Source organism: Aphanomyces astaci (genome assembly GCF_000520075.1).
Source record: "Aphanomyces astaci strain APO3 unplaced genomic scaffold supercont1.99, whole genome shotgun sequence".
Lineage (NCBI taxonomy): Eukaryota > Oomycota > Saprolegniomycetes > Saprolegniales > Verrucalvaceae > Aphanomyces > Aphanomyces astaci.
The window spans coordinates 209,760-225,746 of NW_009798362.1; the positions used below are offsets into that span (position 1 = coordinate 209,760).

The 15,987-nt window shown below is 50.4% G+C and overlaps 7 protein-coding genes across 11 annotated transcripts; 1 reads left to right on the top strand and 6 right to left on the bottom strand.

Moving 5' to 3' along the window:
- Nucleotides 1–44: 44 nt before the first annotated feature.
- Nucleotides 45–2,366, bottom strand: H257_17188 (DNA repair protein RadA). The gene is made up of 6 exons (XM_009845885.1): nt 1,975–2,366; nt 1,653–1,926; nt 1,519–1,571; nt 1,222–1,465; nt 927–1,175; nt 45–388 (listed from the first exon to the last, which is right to left on the bottom strand). Exons 1-6 carry the CDS (start codon nt 2,350–2,352, stop codon nt 99–101), a joined length of 1,488 nt encoding a protein of 495 aa, XP_009844187.1. The 5' UTR covers nt 2,353–2,366; the 3' UTR covers nt 45–98.
- A 72-nt stretch (nt 2,367–2,438) lies between these two features.
- Nucleotides 2,439–3,354, top strand: H257_17189. 2 transcript variants are annotated; one of them, XM_009845887.1, is made up of 3 exons: nt 2,439–3,010; nt 3,072–3,171; nt 3,219–3,354. In XM_009845887.1, exons 1-3 carry the CDS (start codon nt 2,518–2,520, stop codon nt 3,313–3,315), a joined length of 690 nt encoding a protein of 229 aa, XP_009844189.1. In that variant the 5' UTR covers nt 2,439–2,517; the 3' UTR covers nt 3,316–3,354. The 2 variants fall into 2 exon arrangements, with proteins under 2 accessions (XP_009844189.1, XP_009844188.1); XM_009845886.1 differs by having other exon boundaries at nt 2,439–3,171.
- Nucleotides 3,355–4,073: 719 nt separating this feature from the next.
- H257_17190 lies at nt 4,074–8,354 on the bottom strand. Of its 2 annotated transcripts, XM_009845888.1 has the most exons (10): nt 7,932–8,354; nt 7,736–7,879; nt 6,178–6,987; nt 5,185–5,400; nt 5,008–5,097; nt 4,863–4,955; nt 4,690–4,782; nt 4,544–4,610; nt 4,270–4,489; nt 4,074–4,208 (listed from the first exon to the last, which is right to left on the bottom strand). In XM_009845888.1, exons 1-10 carry the CDS (start codon nt 8,214–8,216, stop codon nt 4,166–4,168), a joined length of 2,061 nt encoding a protein of 686 aa, XP_009844190.1. In that variant the 5' UTR covers nt 8,217–8,354; the 3' UTR covers nt 4,074–4,165. The 2 variants fall into 2 exon arrangements, with proteins under 2 accessions (XP_009844190.1, XP_009844191.1); XM_009845889.1 differs by lacking the exons at nt 7,736–7,879; nt 7,932–8,354 and having other exon boundaries at nt 4,270–4,610; nt 6,178–6,996.
- Nucleotides 8,355–8,888: 534 nt separating this feature from the next.
- Nucleotides 8,889–9,798, bottom strand: H257_17191 (hypothetical protein; the record flags this gene model as incomplete). 3 transcript variants are annotated; one of them, XM_009845890.1, is made up of 4 exons in its annotated part: nt 8,889–9,143; nt 9,196–9,315; nt 9,372–9,445; nt 9,495–9,798. In XM_009845890.1, the coding sequence occupies 4 exons, from the start codon at nt 9,796–9,798 to the stop codon at nt 9,051–9,053; spliced, it is 591 nt and encodes a 196-aa protein (XP_009844192.1). In that variant the 3' UTR covers nt 8,889–9,050. The 3 variants fall into 3 exon arrangements, with proteins under 3 accessions (XP_009844192.1, XP_009844193.1, XP_009844194.1); XM_009845891.1 differs by having other exon boundaries at nt 9,196–9,445; XM_009845892.1 differs by lacking the exon at nt 8,889–9,143 and having other exon boundaries at nt 9,146–9,445.
- A 478-nt stretch (nt 9,799–10,276) lies between these two features.
- H257_17192 (hypothetical protein) lies at nt 10,277–11,752 on the bottom strand. The gene has a single exon (XM_009845893.1). It carries the CDS (start codon nt 11,524–11,526, stop codon nt 10,825–10,827), a length of 702 nt encoding a protein of 233 aa, XP_009844195.1. The 5' UTR covers nt 11,527–11,752; the 3' UTR covers nt 10,277–10,824.
- A 354-nt stretch (nt 11,753–12,106) lies between these two features.
- H257_17193 (hypothetical protein) lies at nt 12,107–13,600 on the bottom strand. The gene is made up of 3 exons (XM_009845894.1): nt 13,093–13,600; nt 12,921–13,039; nt 12,107–12,871 (listed from the first exon to the last, which is right to left on the bottom strand). Exons 1-3 carry the CDS (start codon nt 13,555–13,557, stop codon nt 12,187–12,189), a joined length of 1,269 nt encoding a protein of 422 aa, XP_009844196.1. The 5' UTR covers nt 13,558–13,600; the 3' UTR covers nt 12,107–12,186.
- An 850-nt stretch (nt 13,601–14,450) lies between these two features.
- On the bottom strand, nt 14,451–15,578 carry H257_17194 (hypothetical protein; the record flags this gene model as incomplete). The annotated part of the gene is made up of 2 exons (XM_009845895.1): nt 14,451–14,726; nt 14,820–15,578. 2 exons carry the CDS (start codon nt 15,576–15,578, stop codon nt 14,451–14,453), a joined length of 1,035 nt encoding a protein of 344 aa, XP_009844197.1.
- Between the last annotated feature and the right edge of the window lie 409 nt (nt 15,579–15,987).

Sequence of the window (15,987 nt, forward strand, 5' to 3'; positions counted from 1 at the left end):
GTACGTAGGTTCCAGCCAATATACTAACTAGTACTACGTAGTACGTACAATAGCGAGTCTAAATTATAAGTTGCTGACCAACACCAGTGAAATATATATCATGGCAGTTGCAATAACCCTAACGCCAACGCATCGACGAGCGTGTCCACTTGCTGAATGTGCATGGCCAAGCGGTACTTGTCTACTGCTTTCTTCCCTTCGGTGCTCGTCACCCGCGGGATGATGCACGTGTCGACTCCGATCTTACTCGCCGCGGCGAGGCGGGCTTCCAGCATGACCGCGGGTCGAAGCATGCCGGAGAGGGCTACCTCCCCGAAGAAGACTGCGTTCGGAAGTACAGGGCGCTTGGTGGCCGAGCTGGCCAGTGCCACCGCCAGCGCCAGATCGGCTACCAACATACCGAGTAGATCATATATCATCTACAACCAACGCAATCGCAAATATATATATATATATTGTCAGTTTTTTGATAGGGTGCTCAATCGAATGAGAGCAGCACCACCAAATCGACAGACAATCGATCGTCCAATCATAACCTACAACACTTTCAAGGCCTTCAACCACCAATTTAATGTGTGTGTGACTTCAAATAGTGTGAATGGCCTCCCAAATTTCACATGCAACATTCACTGTCAGTACAAACAATCGACACAAATATCCAATTTTTGGCTGAATATATATAGCACTAAATATATTGTCGATTTGATACAAATTTGGGGAGGGGGTGCAATCGAATCGCGCCGACCAAACCGATCCACAATCGATCTGATTGGTTGAATTTCATTGATAAATGGGTTTTGATTGGCTAATAATTTTGAGCTCATGTGAGGTAGCCAATCAAATCGATTTAAATAATTCCAACGAGAAACCACGCCACGAAATTTCTCTCGAAAGCACTATATATATATATATATATATATAAGTACCACATGGTTCGTCGAGAAAGTAGCCCTGGGCAATGTTGACAAACGAGCTCTTGGACCGAAAGGACACACCCGCGCGGCTTTCCAAGACGGCAAAGATCAGCTGGAGCTTGTCGTACGATACACCGTGGCACTTGCAGCTGGTGCGATGTTCTTCAAACGAGGGGCTCGACAGCGTTTGAATCTCGACGGGAATCGGTCGGGTGCCTTCCACAGCGATCGTCACAGCTACGCCTTCGACAGGCCCCGTGCCTGCATACACTGGTTAGTATTACTAGATAGTGTATGTCGGACTTACTAGGACTGAGGAACGCCTGCAGTGGGTTCTGGAGCGGCACGAGCCCCGCATCCGTCATGGACAGCACGCCCACTTCGCTCGTAGTTCCAAATCGATTCTTGGTGCATCGAAGGAATCGATTCGGACTGTGCGCGTCTCCATCTAGTTGGATCACAGTGTCCACAATATGCTCGAGAACTTTGGGTCCCGCGATGTCGCCGCTCTTGGTGATGTGCCCGATGAGAAGCATGGGGATGTTGGCGTCCTAGGGGGTTATTATAGTACATAGTCGCCTAGTATTACTACGACTGCTGGTACCTTGCACACTCGTAGCAATTGCAACGTGCATTCTTTCACTTGCGTGACGTTGCCTAGGAAAGAGTGGAACGTACTGGTTAGCCTACTATTACTACTACTACGTAGTAGTAGATGGAGAGTTTCTACGATACTACCGGCGGTGGAGTTGATGTCGGACGAGTACATGGTTTGGATGGAATCGATCATGACGCCAGCGCATGGAGCGTCCGCGTCCCAGTGCTGAATCATGGCAATGATGCTTTCAATGTTGGTCTCACTGGCCAAGTACAAGTTGGGACAGGTCGGGTGTTTGATGCCGAGGCGGTCGGAGCGCATCTTCACTTGGCCGACGCTTTCTTCCCCTGACACGTACAGCACCGACCCATTCGGGCTTGCCTGTGCCATCATGTGCGCAATTTGCAACGATAGCTACATGGAGAATGTGTTAGGACTCTTTCATATATAGAACGAACGTACGGTGCTTTTACCGACGCCGGGCGGTCCTGCGATCAGTGTGAGCGATCCCGGCACGATGCCTCCACCAAGCACCCAATTGATCTCCGCGTCCGCCAGCCTGATGCGATGCACGTTCTGACTCAAAGTCACATCGTGCAGGCGTACCGGCTTGGACTGCTGGATCCAATCTCGCGCGGCAGCTTTGCCCCGTCGAGCCGACACTTCTTGCAGGAGATTCCATCCGTGGCAGTTGTCGCACTGCCCTTGCCACTTGGAATGCCGGTGGCCGCATTCGCTGCATGCGTAGGGTGTCTTTGAAGAGCCAGCGGCGAACCCCCGAAGACCAGCGGTGACAACTTGGCGCCGCTTGATGTGTCTCAACACCACGGCGCGAAGCATGTGATCAATCAAATCGGAGGCTGTACTAATAGTAGTACTACTACGTAGTATGGTGCTACTAGACAGCATACTAAATAACGGAACATAGCCAATCAGGAACGAGGGAAACTCACGCTAAGAAGCGCTCCTTCCTTGTCGCCAGACGGGGGGGCTGCGGGCACAAGGATGCAAGGCACGCACCGCATTCCTGACGCACAAAGCGCGATCGTGCTGCGCCGAATCGAGCCGCGGGACGTCGCGCAACTGCAAGCGCTGCATGAGGACTGGTTTCCGATCCGATACAACGAGTCCTTTTATCAACATGCTGGCCAAGGCATGTGGGAAAACGGCGAGCCGCTGTTCACACAAGTGGCGCTGTGCAACGAAGACATCATTGGGGCGGTGACAGCTCAGATCCAGCGGTGTGACGACACTGAGGACAAGTGCTTGATCCATCAGTCGAAAGACACGTCGACGACGCTCATGTACATCCTCACGCTGGGGGCACGGCAGGACTATCGACGCAAGGGCATCGCGTCTGTGCTGTTGACCACGTGCATCAACGAAGCCAAGGCCGACTCGTCCTGTCGGGCCTTGTACCTTCACGTGAAAGCAGACAACGGCCAAGCGATTCGGTTTTACGAGAAGAATGGGTTCCACCGGCTTCGGTTCTTAGAAGGTGAAGTTGGTTGCATGCTCCTCCTTGGTCAAGTTAACAACGTGTTGCATTCTCGTGGCAGATTACTATTTCATCAGTGGCCACAACCATCATGCATATTTATACATCCTGTACGTCAACGGCGGCGCCGCGCCTCACAAATGGCTGGACCTCATTTCCAGGTCCGTCCATCTATCTCCTCTACATAACGTCTCATGCATATCTGTAGACCGCTCTACATGCTAGTCGAGTTCTGGACGAAGTTGTTTGGAGATGGCGAGCCCAAGGTGCACGGCGCGGCGTCGAATGTAGAATACCACGTGTAATAATATGAAAGCCGCCGCGTACTACTACACCATTTTGCAGTTAAGTTGGACGAATGCCCGATGTATTTGGTCGTGTGCCCGATATATTTGGCCGTGTGCCCATGAATTGCCCATCTGCCCGAAGAATTGTGTCGTCAATCGACACATGTAGCATCGTTGCTGTGGCGTCACATCCCAACCCATGGCCTCCGCGCGTCCATCGAGGGTGCGCTCCTCGAGGTAAAGCGAAACATGAGCTCTCTGCGCGACAGATTCAGATTTTGGACGGAGTTGAAGTATGGACGACACGTTGAAGTAAGTATAGGGGCAACAGTCGTATACTTTACTCAAGTCAATAGATTGAATTCGACACTGTATTTTACTGTAAATTCACTGTCAATGAATTCAAGTCGGTGTTTTGATAAAAGTATACTTTATTCAAGTCAATACACTGAAGTCGATGTGTGTACATATAAAAGTACCAATATGCCCCTATACTTCAACGTGTCGTCCATACTTCAACTCCGTCCAAAATCTGAATCTGTCGCGCAGAGAGCTCTTACCTCGAGGAGCGCACCCTCGATGGACGCGCGGAGGCCATGGGCAACATGGGCGTTGGGATGTGACACCACAGCAACGATGCTACATGTGTCGTTTGACGACCATTTCTATGTTGAATTGACTTTTTATTGCGTGATTTACATTTTCATCGGGCACTATTCTTCGGGTAGATGGGCAATTGCTGGGCACACCGCCAAATATATCGGGCACACGGCCAAATACATCGGGCATTCGTCCAACTTACTGCAAAAAGGTGTAGTTGACACACTCCCTTGTTTCCTTTAAAAGTCCACGTTAAAGAACGTTCCCATCACGGATGTTGCATCGACGATAAACTGAGCAGCTCCATCAGCCTACCGAAACGGGGTCAGCCGTATTACTAGTACTACTACTAGAACCATCGCCACCTAGTACCTCGTCGCACGTGGAACCAACTCGTCCGTGGACTGCGCGCCCAGCACTTGCTTCAACTTGGTCAGCGTAAGATGCTGCTGTCTGACGGCCGCGACGCCCACGACGTCCGACTTGGACGTGACGACGTAGCTTTCGCTTGTGTTGGTTGGACGTGTAGATGGAGTCTGCTGGAGGGCGGTGCGGAGGTCTTGGAGGGTACTTGTGACAGAAGCGGTGGTTGCTGCGGGCAGATTCCTCTGAGTTTGCAAACAACACGGAACGATACTTGACTTACGCAGGTTTAAAGCCTCCTTGATCGATGCCAACGCGTTGTTCATTTCGTTAACGAATAAAAACACTTCCTAGAAATATAATATATATATAATATGTATATAGTCGGAATATACAAAAGTTGGATCGACTGTTGATATTATTTCGTACGTTGATCTTGGGAAACACACCGTCCATGGTCTTGACGCCAAACAAATGCCGAAAATGCTGGATCATCTTGTGGACTAATACATCGGGTTGTTTCTACAAGACAGATATATTATATATTGAAAGAGTGGCATATATATATATATATATTATACGAGCAGCGATGTTGATCGTACCTCGACATTTGTCATGGCGATGCTGTACATTTGTCGCTCTTGCAAGAAATGCGATTCAAACGCAACTAACTCGTCAATCACATGCAATGCCCGCTACAACACCAACCTGAGTCGATCTAGTACTACTACTAGTACTACTACGAACCTTCGGGGACAGGGGGTCGGTTGTGTGTGAGTCCTCGACGTTTTCGTACGTTCGCTTCATCAACGCGGCGTTGATTTGGGCTGCATACGCCTACGCCATCCACCCATCTCCATGACGCTCTTTCGGTATGACTACTACTACTAGTAATACTACTCATCGTATGTTAGTACGACGTACCTGCAACGACTCGAGTTGGTCGAGGTTTTGCTTCCATTTGGTCAGTGTTGGGACGACCTTTTCGATTGCGGCCGACGGCTGGACACAGGCACAGACGTCGCGAATGAATTTTTCCATGCGCGGAACCGCGTGCACCACCGAGATGAGCTTGGCGACGCTCGGGCCAATCATCGTCACGTCTGTCAGGTCGAGTTGGCGGCAAATGTCTTGCATTACCTGTGTACATATATATATTATGTGGAGTTGATTCTAAACTGGAGCGCAACATGGAGATGGAATCGATCGACTCAACCAAATACGTGTACAAAAGAAGGAATCGGCAGAACTGTTGTTGGATTGCAGGAAACCATCGTCAAAATATCGAATTAGTGTGGGACTTAAATTAGTGTGATTAATATCACCACACGACAACTGTGTCCATGCAAATTTCAGTTGTGTTTATACTAAACTGGAGAGACATGGAGAATGAATCGACGTAACCAAATATAATGTAGAAGACTAGCCAATCAGATTGCAGGAAATCAGCATCAGCTTCTCATTAGTGTGTGACTTTAATTACTGTGATATCAATCACCACAAAGAATCGATCGATAGATTTGGAGAATCAGCACAAAAGTCGAATTTTGGGGTAAAAGGACAATACTCATAGTACAAAGAATCGATCGATGCTCGAATTGGCGAATATGATGCGCACACACAAGTCCAAAGGTTGGGTAAAAGGACATTGTCCAGTCGATTCGACATTGGAGTGGGGTGCTCAATAGCAGCCAGACAATCGATCGACCAATCAAAACCCAGATCACTAATCAAGTAGCCAATCAAATTATCCACTCTTCGACGAAATCAACCACAAATTAGTGTGCGACTTGAACACACGTACAAAAGTCAGCACAAAGAATCGATCATCGAATTGGCGAATCAGCACAAACGTCCAAATTTTGGGTAAAAGGACATATAACATGTCAATCGATTTCAAACCCATCACGAACTTACTTCCAAGCATGCTTCTTTGGGCAAAGTACTTAGTCGATTCAGATGCAGCTTGGCGTTTTGCTTGTCTCGGTAGATGAGTTCGGCCGTGCCCATGTATTGTCGCAGGTCGTCCAGCGTGTTGGCGTGGGTCACGGCGACCTGCTGGTCATGCAGTTGGCGCTCCAGGAGCATCACCCGTCGCTGGGTCGCCTTGTAGTCTCGAATACTCGGGCGGGACTGCACTTCCAAGTGCAAGTTTGCGTTTTCGTCGCGAAGGTCGGCGACCACTTGCTTGGATGCGCGCAAGTCGGCGTCGATTTTGGCCACTTTGTCCTGAATGAGCGCTTCTTGCTGCCGCAGCTTCCTCGCCGACTGCTCCTGCTCCAATCTAGCCGCTTCTAACCGTTCCACAAACGCATCCTCCCGATTCTTCGGCAACCCGTTGGACGACTGCCGAAGCAGCACGTTCTCCTTATCGCGGACGTCGCAGCACAGCTCTTGAACCTGGCTTTGCAGGCTTCGGATCTCTCCCGCCATTTTGTCCCGGTCGTGTTCGTACATGGCGATCAGTTCCAAAGCCTTGACGTCGGCGGCGCTGGTCCGTCGAGGCTCGCGCATGTGGATGTCACGAAACACGTGGCGGGTGCGCGACTTGGCGGCGGCGTCCTTGTCCGTCACCTGCTGCAACTTGACCTGGAGCCGGTCCACCAGCGCCTCCTTTGCTTTGACGCGGTGCTCGCTCATCTTGAGCTGCTGCTCCAGCTTGGTTTTCTGGAGTTTATACGCCTTTTGGTCCGAATCGGCCTTGGCCGACGCGCGTTCGAGTTGGGTCTACATACTATACGGTCAAGTCGATTATTCGAAATTGGAGTGACGGAAATATTGTAAATATTGTGAATATTGTCGATTTGATACAAATTTGGGTTTCGAATCGCGCCGACCAAACCGATCCACAATCGATCTGATTGGTTGAATTTCATTGAGAAATGGGTTTTGATTGGCTAATGATTTTGAGCTCATCGGAGGTAGCCAATCAAATCGATTTAAATTCCAACGAGAAACCACGCCACAACACGACATTTCACTCGAAAGCACAATATAAACTTCCAAAATTCACCTGGTTTGTCGAATCAATCTTGAATCACGCCGGAGTTCTGATTGGTTGAATATACTTGTCCTTTCTGCAAGAGCCAATCAAATCCACTCTCAAAAATGGATTAGCCAATAGCGTCGATTCGTGATTCGATTCAGCGGCGAGATTCGATTCGATGGGGTCTGGAAATTCGTGTCGAATCCAAAATATATGCTCAAGCAGCACCAAATCCGCAGGTAATCGATATCGACCAATCAAAACACAGAACATGAATCAATGAGCCAATCAAATAATCCTACCACATAGAATTAGTGTATGAGACTGAAATTAGTGTGCAGGGTATACCCACAAAATGCAGTTCAAGGGAAATATCAATCAGCATAAAAATCCACATGTTGACTGAAAGCCCAATAACGTACGTGGAGGTTCTAGTGGACACGATGATGTTGTCATGTAGTAGTACTAGTTACTAGGAATGAAGTGTACCTTGAGCGATTGCACTTCGAGTTGCGACCGTTCGAGGGCGTCGGTGACGTTCGCGACGTGTTTCCCACTGGACGCCAGGGACGTCTCGATCTTGGTCTGCTTCTTGGCATTGATGTCCGAGTCCAGCACGAGGTCTTGAATGATCTACACAGGTGTTGTCTGTGAGCTGCAGAAGTGGTGCATGCTGGGGACGGACTTGGCCACGACGCTCTAGTTGAGAGATCAAGTCGTGCACGACGCCGTACAACGCGTCCATTTTCGGAAGGACTCCTGTCGCCGTTGGGACCAATTCGACGGGGGAGAACCCATGTTGCGCCAACAACGAGTTCAACGGCCGCCAGGCACTCTCGGACGACGTGCTTGGATGCACCGCGCTTGCTTCCGTGCTGTTAGAATCGTTACCTTGATCGTGAACGACACTCGCAGTGGATGGACGACGACTTTTGCTTGATGATGGTGTGGACAGCCGACTTGCAACCATTCCAGCGGATGACTGATCGCGTGACTGCTCAAATGGTATCGACGTGGACGGCGCTCGGGCACTGGTGGTGTCATCGCGCAGAACGCTGCTGGGATATGCGACACGCTCTTGATCCCGACTCGATCTGCCTTCGCTGTTTGACAATCGAGTAGCCTCCGACGGCCGCATGGGCGAGAAATCATCGAGGGTCAATGGTTCGTCGCGTTCAAGCCGGGAGTTGGTCAGTTGAAGCGAAAACGAGGTCTCCTTTTCTTCCTCCATGGAGCTGGAACTGAACTCGATGCCATGCTCTAGCAAGAACCGGTCGACACTCGCGGACGACGCATGATCGACGTCCAGATCACTCAGACTCGTGCTGTTCATGGCTGTTGCGCGCGCCGACTCTCCGAATAATTGGTATCCGGATAATCCGCATAACTGCAGAGTTTTGGTCGTCAAAATCCCGCCGATTCACAAGGGGCCTCTCGAAGCACACTTCGTCACGTCATCGCAAGAGCATGCGTGAAGGCTACCACGACAACATGCATGTCCATCGCATCTTCGACCTATCCGCTGGCTACATATGCGTCTAGTTCACGGCTGTCCTTGAAACAGTCGAACGCAACGTGATCGCGCCATTTGGTATCCTCCATGTGCAGCAACGTTCACCAATGCATGTGTTGATGTCATTTGACGACGATGTAGATGCAGGACTTTCGGTGTTTCAATCATCAATGAAGCATGCGGCTATAGACGTCGATCCATCGCCATGATCGATAACAAGGAACATGCGCGTTGCTTGGTACATCATCATCCCAGATGTACACATGTCGTCATATGGTAAATTCACTAGTGTCAAAGCATGGTCATTTTCGTGTCATCTGGGAAGAGTAACTGCTTTGTCCCTCGGTAGATCTTTTGCAGCGCTACAATTCGTGGGCAAAACGTCTACAGCACCATTGAAGTCCATGGTCGAGTCATGGCGAGATTGGGCGAGTACCTCAAAGGCAAGCACCATTTTGCGCTCGTTTTCCACGAGGAAGGCCAAGTAGTAGATCACGTCCGAGAACGATATCGCTTCGTTGATGACCACGGCCTTGATGCACGTCGCCTCAATGAACTAACCGCGCGCAACATGATACAACACCAAACACGATAGTTGATATATATATGTACCATGAACGTTTCGTGGCCATTCCGCTGCTTTTTCCGCAATTGGACACCGATTTGAGGGATCACCAAGAGAGACTCTGGCACAATGTGATGAGAACAACGGGGACATTAGCATCAAGAAAGTACCTTCAACTACAGTGGTCGCAAACGACGTTTTGATGTACAGGGCCACGACAAGCACTGGAAGGAGGGTCCATGTGGCGAAGTGCCTGTCGTCGGCATTTGGAATCGGGCACCATTCGTGGTAGGACGAATCAATCCGCCCACGGAGCTGTGGAATTGCAATGATATACGCGACCACGCACAGCCCAGTGTTGATGAGGAGCGAAATCAGCGACAACAGCGCAGAGTAGTCGTGGGGCTGCGCCACCTTGGACACGAGGGCATACTCACGGGCATCCGTGCCGTAGTTTGTGATCCGCAAGTCCATTCACAACTGGACGATACTGTCTAGTATTACTAGACAGTTCATCAACCGGATCCGGATGTGGTTCTTTTTTCTACCCAATTCTACAATTAAGCTGGAAGGTATTATGCAAATCCTCCGTGGTTTGCAATCACGACCTGTCCCAGCCAGAATGGCGGTGAGAACATACCGAGCCATGAGCCATGAGCCACGGATGACTCGCAGTCTCCATCTTAACGTGATTGCGAATGTCAGATCCAAGAGTGGTGAGTTACTTTAGAATTGCTCAGGCCAAATTCTCCATACAAGTTATGGGCGAAATATTGACGTGGTGGCATATTCGGTTCTTGACAGTTCGGTGGTGTACTAGACGTGCAATAGATCACGCCGTTGCATGGATAGTATTACTAGTGAAATCACTTGGATTTTGAGGACCTGAACGACCTTACTAGTAGTACTTTCGCCTGTGTGCAACCCTGTCATTTGTTTCATACATACTGTATAGACCACAAGCCTTGTTCCGTGCGCTGTCGATCGAAGGAAGGCCGGCTGGAGTCGAAGGAAGGACTCAGAGGACCCAACGGACTATCGCTCGTCGAAGGGATGTACTCTGGTATGTACCGAGCCAGCAACACCAACAGCATGGAGCATCGGCTGCTCGACACACAAATGGGACATGACATGACAAAGGACACGATCGACCTCGACTTTGACGTGGTCCGGAACTATCGGCTTCGCGAGATCGAGAAGGTGTACTCCGTTCGCGACTACGTTCCCTCCCTCACACCCTTGGAATGGTCGGCCTTTCACGCGTATCGGGCGCGACTAGTGCATCGCATCGTGTGTGTGGGGAGTTCGTTGGCGTTGAAGCGGGAGACGTGCCACTTGGCATGTTCGTACTTGACGCGGGTGCTCTTGTCCAACTTGATTCACCATGGATACCTGTGTCCAGCGCATCTGGGCCACATGAAAACGCCAGAGCATCCGAACGTGGTCATCGCGTCCGCTGCGCTTGTCATTGCATGCAAGATCGAAGAAGTGAGCCCTCCATCAATCCAAGAGATCCTGGAGGCCGTGCAGCGGGAAAGCGGCGAAATCGTGGACCAACCCACGACGAGAAAGCGAGCGGCGACGTCGCGATCCAAGAAACAAGCCAAGAAACCCCATTCGATCTACACGACCAAGGATGAGGTCGTGGCGGAAGAGGAGGCGATGCTCAAGACCCTCGAGTGGAAGCTGTACCCCGCGACGGCCGTGTCGTGGCTGCTCATGACGATGGAGGGTCTGGGACTGTACAAGGACCCGGTGCGACTGTCGTCGTCGCCGTGCTACGTCCACGACCACTGCGACCACTTCGACGTCAAGCAACTCCAGCACACGAATCACGCGCGGGATATGGAGCGCGCCAACGTGTTCCACATCGCGAGCAACTTGCTGGACGTGTCGCTTCTGGACGCCAACTGCCTGCACTTTCTGCCGAGCATGATGGCCGCCGCCGCGTTGTTCCTCGTCGCGCCCGGACACAACTTGTACGCGCTGGCGCACTTTCTGCACCTCAAGGCCGAGGACGTGTGGGACTGCGTGACGTGGATCCAGCAGTACCTTCCGTTTGCCGCCACGGCCGTTCCATTTGCCGCCGCGGCCGCCACCAAGCTCAAAAAAGTGCCCGCTGTCGACAAGTATTGGGTCCAAGTGGTTTCGACGGCCGCCGCGTACCACGCGATGACTTACGTCCCGGAAAAGCCATCGCATTACGATCTGCCCGAGCGAGATGTGGTGCTGCTGCCTCCTTTATATCAATGCTGCACCGACCCCGCCTTCAACTACCACACCAAAGCAGCAGCAGCTTCAGCGGGGTATTTCTCGTAAACTATTTATTTCCGTTTGTTGATTTGTACTCACTATCGCTGGACCCCTTTGAAATATTATAAAAATAATCTTTTTTAGCCAATCATAATGCAACCTTCATTCGTTTTAGCCAATCATACCGCTTTGCTCGAGTTGTGAACAATCACCCAAAATTGGCAAATTTTGTGTAATCGCCAATGCACAGGATGCAAAACGACGATATGCCGGCTTTTAATCCTACTAACGTTACGTAGTACTCCGAATCCTATTCATGTAGTAATACTAGTAAGCTTAGTCGTCGTAGTACCGTTGGACTCGCCATTATGCTTACACCACACGTATTAATATATGTTGTTGATGGAGGGGTGGATGCCCATTCCCTAGAATCGCCAATTAAATCGGGCACGCGTCCATCTTTCCTGCAAAATCGTATGTCGGTGGCCAACCTTACCTTACTGGCCGCCCTTGCACCAAGCTCATACCATTTCCTGTCAACTAGTATATGTACTAGTTACCCTACTTTCTCATTTGTTCAACGTTGTCTCTACTATACTTGGTACTACTTTACAAGACCGAGTCGCTCAAACTCATGAGGTCATCGTGGAGATCTCGAATCCCGTCGCAGGTCATACCCGCCTGCGTGAACTCGTGCACGACGCGGGGGTCGACGTGCTTGACGCCGGTGGCCAGCGCCATGAGGTACTTGGGCACTCTGTCCGTGATACTTAGCGACGCCACCGCCCCACCATCCACTGGATGAGACGACTGGTCGAACAGCGGCTTAGCCACGACGGTGGAGCGCCAATGGTCAAATGGTTGGCCGGCCAATCGATCAAATGAGTAGTGGGGGAGACCTCGAACGGCAAGAAACTGAAACCGAAACTTGCGGAGGGTGGTGTCATCGCAGTCTTGGATCACGGGAAAGCTGGACAACTGGTCCCAGTGGGCCACTCGGTCGAGGGGTGGCATGGCGAAGAGGGTGGCGGGGGGTACGAGCGAACAACTGAGCTGCATCACGGTCGCGTTCGGACGGAACAGTAGGTCCTGCGTGGAAGCGGAGCCGCGCCATCGATACACGGACGACAGGCAATTCCACGCGACGGCGCCGGCGTCGAAAGTGTGGGGGCTGAACGGGATGAAGAGCGAGCTCAGTTCGTTGAGAATCAAAACGGACGAGGCCAAGTTGATGGATCGCCGACCGCTCTGCTTGGACAGATCGAAGAAGTCGGCTTGCGAGGCCACGGGGTACCTGCATGTGCATGTCGGCGGTTAAGCCATAGTGGACGTGGATGATGTACCTCGTGTCGAGACCGAGAACAGACACAAACGCAGACGGGCACTCTTCGCGAAACCCTCGCAACACTTCGGACGCAAACCCACCCCACGTTGAGTCGACGTCGACGATGCATTGCACTCCCTAGAGTACAGCCACAGATCAGAGGAGTCGACAGGAAGGGCGATGGGGCTTGCCTGGAGCGAATCGCACGCTTCCAGCGCAGCACGGATGACATCGTGCGCTGTATCCATCGTTTCTCGTCGAACTTTTGCGTCCAAGCCAAGGACCCCGTCGTAGAAATTGTTCAGCGGGTCGAAATGCCGAAACTCGTTGACTTCGACGATGGCCCGCGATGGAAGCGGCGTCGCAACTGCTTGAGCATCTTCGGAATCTTGAGAAATCACTTGCACGTTTCCATCCCAAGCGCTGGACGCGGTGTCTACGCTCCTTGGTTTGGCCTTGGACAAGCCACCCTTACTGCAAAACGACACCGCGCGTGGCGTGTAGCGTCCGTTACGATACGTCATCGACGAATCCCGTGCGCCGTCAGTGGTAATGCTGGACTTGTCGGCGTTGAGTTCGCTTAGGACGCTGTGCCATAGCTTATCCGCCAGTTGATTGCTTGCACTGCCAAACTGAAGCGTCAATGTTTCGCGCATACTGTTCACGACAAGAATGCAAAAGCGAGGGTACTACAGTATTATAGTATATGTATTATCAGAGGTCGAAAGTGAATGGAAAAAAACAACCAGTATTGTCGATTTGGTACAAATTTGGGGAGGGGGTGCAATCGAATCGCGCCAACCTAAGCGATCCACAATCGATCTGATTGGTTGAATTTCATTGAGAAGGTTTTGATTAGCTAATAATTTTGAGCTGATCTGAGGTAGCCAATCAGATTGATTTAAATTCTAACGAGAAATCACACCACAACACGAAATTTTTTCAGTCGAAAACACAATAAGCTTAGGGTGGGTCTGGATGCCACGAAAATTGGCATAAAATGGCCGTTTTTCCAAGAAAAGTTGCCACCCCGAAACCCCGAAACCCCGAAATTTTATGGGGTGGCATCCAGACCAGCCCTTGAACAGTTAATTTAGGGCTGGTCTGGATGCCACACCATAAAACTATGCCATAATCTGTTTTGGCAAGTCAGCAAAAATTTCCCAAAGTCTCATACGTATTCCATGAATAGACCTCCAGTCCAAAGACTCGATGTATTTGCAGAGGTGAAGTTGCGTGTGAGATGGATTAAGTGTTCCAGAATATTTCCATGTCCCTGAAATTATAAGCACCAATTCCAGAAGTATGCACCATCTTACGAAGTGATGAAGTATAGGGTCCCTATTTTTCGAAGGAATTCTAAACGTCTAAATACCTGATCTACCTACTGTAAATGACCCCAATTGAATGACTATCTAAGGAATATTTAACAAAAGAAGTCTTATATATTAACAAAGGTGACCAAACAAATAACCTTTAAGCTAATAAAAACCCAGCACGTTTTGATAAAACCTCTATTCAATTATACAAAATAACTACACACCCCTATTTAGAATAGTTGGGATGTGCCTCCATCATTCTCGCTGTCAGATCCAATTTCCGTTTCGCTGTCACATGCATTCCCATTGATAGCCGATTCCGACGCAAGAAACAAAGTCAACCTCGTCTTGCGCTTCTCGCGGTACTTTTGTTGCGCCTTCTTCTTATCCTTGATCTTCTTCAAACCAATCGTGTTCAAGCGATTCACGTACTGGGTATTCGCATCGCCATCCTCAGCGCGAAGTGGATTGAATCGATTGTGCACATTGGTGATTGCCACGTAGGTCTGAAAGTGAACGTCATAGTTCTTACGATTCCATCGATAGGCATCGCCACAGATGGCCCAAAGAGTATTCAGTCTACAAAATTAGTTCTCCACGACGAAGCGGTCGGTCGCAATGCGGTCGTTAGTGCACTGTTGGTCAAAGGTGAGAAAACCACCCGATGGCTTCTTTGTTGGCAGTACAGCGCGAACTTCATGCTGAATTCCTTGGTAGCCTTTGTCCGCCAGCACTGCCCATTGCTCGACACGACCGTCAGTGCCCGTCATCTCCATTTCGCTTGGGTGCTTGGTGAGGTTGGTGCGGTGAAAGTTGAGTTTGTCGTCAAAGATCGCCTTGTCCGAGACACTTCCCTTGTGGTACGAAGTGCAATTGATCCCAAAGCCATTTGGAAGGACTGACACCTCAACTTTGTGTCCGTAGAGATGACGCTTGCCGCTGGAGTACAGCTTCTTTTCGGCGTACGAACCGACAGGTACGTTTGTCTTCTGGAAGGTAACATCGGTGGCGTAGCGTGCATATGGGTAGTGCTCGAACCTTGTTCCGTTGGCGGCAAGCTCATGCATCGACCACTTGGATGCCATGCCATGAACATACTTGCGCAGAAGGTAGGGACGCATGACCTCTATGAAGCTCATGACGCGCTTTTCGAACGTTGCCACAGTTGTGCGAAATGTTTGAGCAACGATATCCCAGGTACCGCAGTGCTTGAGTGATGCAAGCATCATGAGCAATAGGCCTCGAGCGGACACTGCACACTTGCGGCCGGATCGCACATTCCAGTGCCTGAAGATGTGCTGGCGAATGTCTGGCCAGAGAAGGTAAAACTCTGACGGCGAGAAGTTCGTGAGTGTCATTATGCCTTCGGCTCTAGTGTTTAAAGGTAGGCATCGTAGACAGGCCAGTTGGAATCCTCGTCAATGTCTGGGCCCTCAACGCGTGCGGTAGGGAACCGAGCTCGTTTTGCTTTACGATGTTCTTCTAGGCAGGCCAAGAGAGCGATTCCTTGGCTCATGCTTCGAGCTTTTAGTGGTGCTTGGCTGGGAATGTTTGCGGGTCTTTCACAGCATATGGCTGGAGTGTCAGCTTTCGTCCCGGAATCTTGTTCGACTCTGAGGTCACTTTCAATGGTCAAGTGTATGTATGTACTCCACAAACAATGAAAGAACCCAAAACACGGCCTCGCAGTGGTCCATTCTGATCAAGTCACCAGCGTTCGCCCCAGAAAGTTGCTCGACTATGAGTGAACTCCTGACGGTCAAGTGT

What these genes read in the sequence shown, in the direction of transcription:
- H257_17188 (XM_009845885.1), bottom strand. Translation starts at nt 2,352, where the DNA reads ATGCTTCGCGCCGTGGTGTTGAGACACATCAAGCGGCGCCAAGTTGTC. An exon ending in AATTGCTACGAGTGTGCAAG is followed by an intron (nt 1,466 to 1,518) that starts GTACCAGCAGTC and finishes ATAACCCCCTAG; the next exon opens with GACGCCAACATCCCCATGCT. An exon ending in GCAGGCGTTCCTCAGTCCTA is followed by an intron (nt 1,176 to 1,221) that starts GTAAGTCCGACA and finishes CAGTGTATGCAG; the next exon opens with GCACGGGGCCTGTCGAAGGC.
- H257_17189 (XM_009845886.1), top strand. Translation starts at nt 2,518, where the DNA reads ATGCAAGGCACGCACCGCATTCCTGACGCACAAAGCGCGATCGTGCTG. An exon ending in TGGCTGGACCTCATTTCCAG is followed by an intron (nt 3,172 to 3,218) that starts GTCCGTCCATCT and finishes GCATATCTGTAG; the next exon opens with ACCGCTCTACATGCTAGTCG.
- H257_17190 (XM_009845888.1), bottom strand. Translation starts at nt 8,216, where the DNA reads ATGGTTGCAAGTCGGCTGTCCACACCATCATCAAGCAAAAGTCGTCGT. An exon ending in CCGACCCCCTGTCCCCGAAG is followed by an intron (nt 4,956 to 5,007) that starts GTTCGTAGTAGT and finishes TTGGTGTTGTAG; the next exon opens with CGGGCATTGCATGTGATTGA. An exon ending in TTGGTTCCACGTGCGACGAG is followed by an intron (nt 4,209 to 4,269) that starts GTACTAGGTGGC and finishes CCGTTTCGGTAG; the next exon opens with GCTGATGGAGCTGCTCAGTT.
- H257_17192 (XM_009845893.1), bottom strand. Translation starts at nt 11,526, where the DNA reads ATGCGATGGCTTTTCCGGGACGTAAGTCATCGCGTGGTACGCGGCGGC.
- H257_17193 (XM_009845894.1), bottom strand. Translation starts at nt 13,557, where the DNA reads ATGCGCGAAACATTGACGCTTCAGTTTGGCAGTGCAAGCAATCAACTG. An exon ending in AAGCGTGCGATTCGCTCCAG is followed by an intron (nt 13,040 to 13,092) that starts GCAAGCCCCATC and finishes GCTGTACTCTAG; the next exon opens with GGAGTGCAATGCATCGTCGA. An exon ending in GTTCTCGGTCTCGACACGAG is followed by an intron (nt 12,872 to 12,920) that starts GTACATCATCCA and finishes ATGCACATGCAG; the next exon opens with GTACCCCGTGGCCTCGCAAG.